The 5,124-nt window shown below is 33.6% G+C and overlaps 1 protein-coding gene across 1 annotated transcript; it reads right to left on the bottom strand.

Moving 5' to 3' along the window:
* Window positions 1-568: 568 nt before the first annotated feature.
* On the bottom strand, window positions 569-3,596 carry LOC120341276 (V-type proton ATPase 16 kDa proteolipid subunit c-like). The gene is made up of 4 exons (XM_039409760.2): window positions 3,358-3,596; window positions 2,823-3,006; window positions 2,428-2,552; window positions 569-1,961 (listed from the first exon to the last, which is right to left on the bottom strand). The coding sequence occupies exons 1-4, from the start codon at window positions 3,434-3,436 to the stop codon at window positions 1,879-1,881; spliced, it is 471 nt and encodes a 156-aa protein (XP_039265694.1). The 5' UTR covers window positions 3,437-3,596; the 3' UTR covers window positions 569-1,878.
* Between the last annotated feature and the right edge of the window lie 1,528 nt (window positions 3,597-5,124).

Genomic DNA, 5,124 nt, shown 5'->3' with positions numbered 1-5,124 from the left:
CGTAACCGTCTCGAGCAACTCAACGCGACCATGTTTGATCATGTTCAATAGCTAAGCTTACCAATGGTATTTTATAACCGCGTCGCCGACCGACCGACAAAAATCACATGACGTGTTGTTCGTTTATTCAGAACCCGCGTGACGGCGGAAACAGCCAAAGAGTACGAAATGCCAGCTCATACCCAAGTCACTTTGCTCACACCGGAGTAATACTGCCGCACTGCGCATTTCATCGTACACAAACGCCACGGAGAAAATCCACGAAATATCGATTTATAGGAGACTGAAATAGTCTTAGTCGAAAGCGAACATCCACGAAACCACGTTTGGTATTCATTCATTAATATTTTTTGCATTTGTTCGCCAGCAACAAAAACATATTTGCCAATACTGCATTAAAGAAAATGCAAACTAGTGCATCCCAAGGACAAACTACATGGCAGATTATCTAAGTAAAGCATTTATGACCCAGCTTAAAAGTGTCTCACGATGTTCTGATTCCAAGAAATTCGTGTATTCTCTGCAATTTCCTGACGGACGAAACAGCAACTAATACACCAGTCATTCGTAAATGTATAACATATTCAATATTATATTTGCACATAACTAGTAGTATTTGAACATTGATGATCCCGTGATAGAGAACTTTTTACACCACATGATATAATTTATACAAAACAAAAACCAACCTATCACTACATGAAAGTTGTAGAGTTCATCCGATATAAATAGCATGTGCCATATTAACAATTTGATCTACTTAGCTAATTCAGTGGGATATTACTTTTAAAATGCAGGCCATGCCTTAATCTATGAGTATCCGCCAAAATATCTTATTGAAAGTAATTCTGAGAAACGAACAGCAGTGTTTCAAGGCATTTTTAAATTTTTGTGAGGCATTTATTCTTACTCAGTAACCCAAATGCAAAAGTTATACATTCCCAATAAAACTTATATATGTATATTTATATAGATCTTCTTTTCATATCATCGTGTCTATTTTCCGAGAAAATTACAACTCTGAAGTAATGCAATGCAAAAAGAAAATAAGTACATAGTATTGATAACAGCTACCACCATCAAACATTAATTTACAGTAGAAACAACATAACAATTCCTCCCCTGACCAACTTACACTATGTAAACATCAGTCAGAATCAAATAAACATATTAGGATTATGGCCAACTCTTATTTAAACAATAGTCCAGTAGCTGACAGTATTGAACTTTGTATTAGTATAGGTCCGTAAAAATAACTGTGCTCTTGTGTTTTATATGCATATTGACAAATATTATTTAAAAAATTGTGAGCAAACAATTCCAGTATTGAACTTGATCTAATAAGCCAATCGTAATGTAGAATTGTACGTAGTCAGGCCCCAATGAAAAGGACACATAATACTCAGTTTAAATGTCCTCACATTAAAATAAAAGATCTCTTCAGCATAGCAAGAATATTTTTCAAATATATTTATGACAGAGCAACGATATTTTGAATTATAAAATGGAATTGTATTCAACCTTCCATGAACAATTACCAATTTTACAAGCAAGTTCATGAATCTATAGAAGTCAAATGCCCGAAATTCCGAAACAAAAATTGGGAAGAATACTTTCGTTAAATAATTACCGTAAGCCCCGAATAACGAAGTTTAAATATTGGTGGTTATATAAGAATTGTTTTTGTAGTATTCACAAATCAAGATACATAAAATATCAAATTGTAACGCAATGTAATATATTATTTGACAAATTATTAGATTTACATTGGTAGGTCGGAATAGTGAGAATAAACATAATATAGCAATCGGGAACTAAAGAGGACACAAGTACTGAATCGAAGAGTTTTTGGATGATTTTTCATCGCATATAGCAGAATCAACCACGCACGATTAAGACTAGAGCAGTGATGAGACCGTACAATCCCAGGACTTCAGCAAAAATAAGGATGAGAATCATTCCTGTAAAATTGTACACAAATTAGCAAATGCTAGATAATGCACTATGCATAGGTGAAACTATTAGTTTAAGATATTTTTTTTAAAAAAATTGAATGGCAAGTCATTTTGTAAAGAAATAGTGAAATTATAACAAGAACGACAGCACATTCAAAGCCAATATTAGATTTCCAAATGTTTCAATTTTGCAAGTGAAGTCGGGCACCTAGCCTGACAAAAGGATGTCAGTTTCAAATAATAACAGCCTTTCTAGGAAGTCAGAAAGGAAACAAATAATCAATAGCAGTGAGCATGTATGGCATTCTGCCAAGATTCCAAAAACCTTTGGCTTGATAGAAATATTATAAGCACAATAAATTAATCAATAAAATCAATTCCCCCTATACCATTGGTGTCAGTAGGTCGCAATATAATTATGATTCTGAACACTATCATCTGTACTCGAGTAATGAAGTATTTATGGACTTACCAACAAACAGTCGAGGTTGCTGTGCCGTTCCTCTTACACCTGCGTCACCTACTATACCAATAGCTATTCCAGCAGCAAGACCTGAAAGTCCAACAGATAAACCGGCTCCAAGATGAAGAAACGCTCTGAATTAAAAAGTTATGTTCAATATAGGGTGCTTAGATAGGGTGTAATATAAACTTGAAGTCAGAAAAGCGAAAAATATATATAAAACTTGATTCTTGTTGAGGCACACAAACAATATTTTCTCTTATGCATAAGCATTTATATGTATGCTTCATACAAAAAAATATATTTTTTAGAAAGCTTTCAACACAATTCCTCAAATTGGAGATTTTTTTTTCACCACAGATCAGCATCATAATACAATTCCAAAGTGATTAAAGTATACTTACTGAAATAACTGCATTCTTGCACTCATCTTCTGAGTAATCAAAACTGCAATAACTACTCCATAAATAGCGATAATACCAGCCATGACAACAGGAATAACTGATTTAATAATCAACTCTGGCCTCATCACACTCATTGCGGCAATTCCTGTACCAGATTTCGCTGTTCCATATGCAGCTCCCATTGCTGAAAAATGAGAAGAATCTTGGATAAATGGAGCAAAATTCAATACCAGGCTTTGTAAAGAGACATGTCTTTAAGATCTGAAGATAGCATAAAATAGTAAAATTTGGTATTTTATACGGATTCGCTTGAATTAAATTCCACACTGATACTGCTACACAAATTGAACATTGGTTCAAAAATTTGGTTGGTCAAGATTTACTAAGATCAATCAAAGATAAACACTATTAATTTAGATTCAAAGTTAAATTTCATAAATCGGAATTTTAAACAGTTTTCATGCAAAATTCATTCAGCTTTTTCCTGAACTTCAAGATCCAGAAAAATCAAGTTCAAAATACAATCGGAACTCACCACTGAAAACCATTGCGGCAGCAGCGCCCATTGAGCTGAAGAAAGGAGAATATTCGGGTCCAGTTCCTGCATCAGCCATATTGTTGTATTTTTACTTGAGTCAAGAAGAGATGGAATTGAAATAAATGTAGAGTTTGGTAGTAGAAGATTTTGGAAATTTGATTTAAATTTCAAAACGCACTCAAACAAAGCGATTGAGGTGTAAATAGTACTTTATAAATAATCTGAAAAAGAGGTGAAATTTACAGTTCAGTTATATGAAAAATATTCAATAATTATCATTGTTTGATGTGGATCAAATTGCAGAATTGAGTATTACAATGTACTCATTTACACAAGCCATTTGTGAATGAAATAAAGACGTCTAAATAAATTTTAGAATTGAAAGTTACCGTATTGAGTTTTAATTATGAGTGATGGGGAAGCAAATTGAAAATTGCGGTTTTGATAATAGCTGAATGCTTTTCTGAGAAAAATTGACTCTAATTCTGTAATTGTAACTTTATGTAGAATCATTCAGAAATACCATTATTTCAGTAATTGAAGTTTCGAACTACAATTATTATGAGTCATTAAGATCTATTTTGAGAATTTGTTACGAGTATTATTTAGTCTGAACCAATATCTAGAATATGTTCAGTATCTTTATTTTGAATAATAAATTTCAGTTCTTAGCTGATTGATTCAATTCAGTGATTGTTGGTCTTCAGGTCTTGTTTGAACTCGACACGCAAAATATCTGACCGTATACGGTACACGATGCGATTCTTTCACTACGAAGCTCACAGATTTCTTGTACTAAAAGTGCAGAAGAGCGAAATGTCCGAATGCTGTGCGATAATGCAGTAATCACTGAATCATGCCTGAATGCTGGAATGTGAGGGCGCAAATCAGAAATGGCTAGCCTATCTATCAACAAATCATTTTATTACTCTGACAACTAAACAATCAAAGCTTAATGATCGACTCCAACATATTTTCATCTCCTTACATGAACGACAAACTATTTGAATGAACAAAAGCACGCTAAACCGCCCAGGAAAGAATCACAAAACTCCTTGCGAAGCTTTCAAAGTATCGAACCGAGAGAACTGATCGTCACAAATCACATGACTTGCGTGACTGTAGTCTCCGGATCAATATCAGTCTTCGTTCGACAAAACCTCAACCGGACGGCTTTGGGTTAAATCTTATAGGAAAACTACAGTCGCATTATCCAGATTAATAATAATGATTTTATAGTATGTGTCATAATGTACGACAATAAAATACAATTAATAATCAAAGTTAAAACTCTTTCGCAACGAAAGAAAACTTAAATAGGCCAGAGCCGATAGTATATATTTACGATTGATTTGAATGAACAGTACTAAGATCTATATACAAAATGTAGGGTTTTCTAATTACAATATGATCTATGTTGTAATATAATTCATTTTGAATGGTATGGTGTACAAAAATAAATAATTATGCCTTTCAGAAACGTAGAACTACTATTCAAAAACATGCGTTTTATATGATTTACCCAAGAAAACTTGAGGGAACTATGGATCAGTGATCCTCGGAGTGCGATATCACCTAACCTAGAGAGAGGAAGAGACAAATAAGGACCGATAGCGCATCCTCGGTAAAATCAGGCGGATGTATATTGCATAATGTATATAATGCATATGTATATTGCATACATATTGCATATGTATAATATATTGCATAAGAGTACTGTAAAGGAGCCATGGCACAGGAATTTTGAGACCACTGCTCTAAATT

This window comes from Styela clava, chromosome 14, assembly GCF_964204865.1.
Source record: "Styela clava chromosome 14, kaStyClav1.hap1.2, whole genome shotgun sequence".
Lineage (NCBI taxonomy): Eukaryota > Metazoa > Chordata > Ascidiacea > Stolidobranchia > Styelidae > Styela > Styela clava.
The sequence above is the reverse complement of the archived record's forward strand: the minus strand, read 5'-3'. Positions and strand labels throughout refer to the sequence as shown.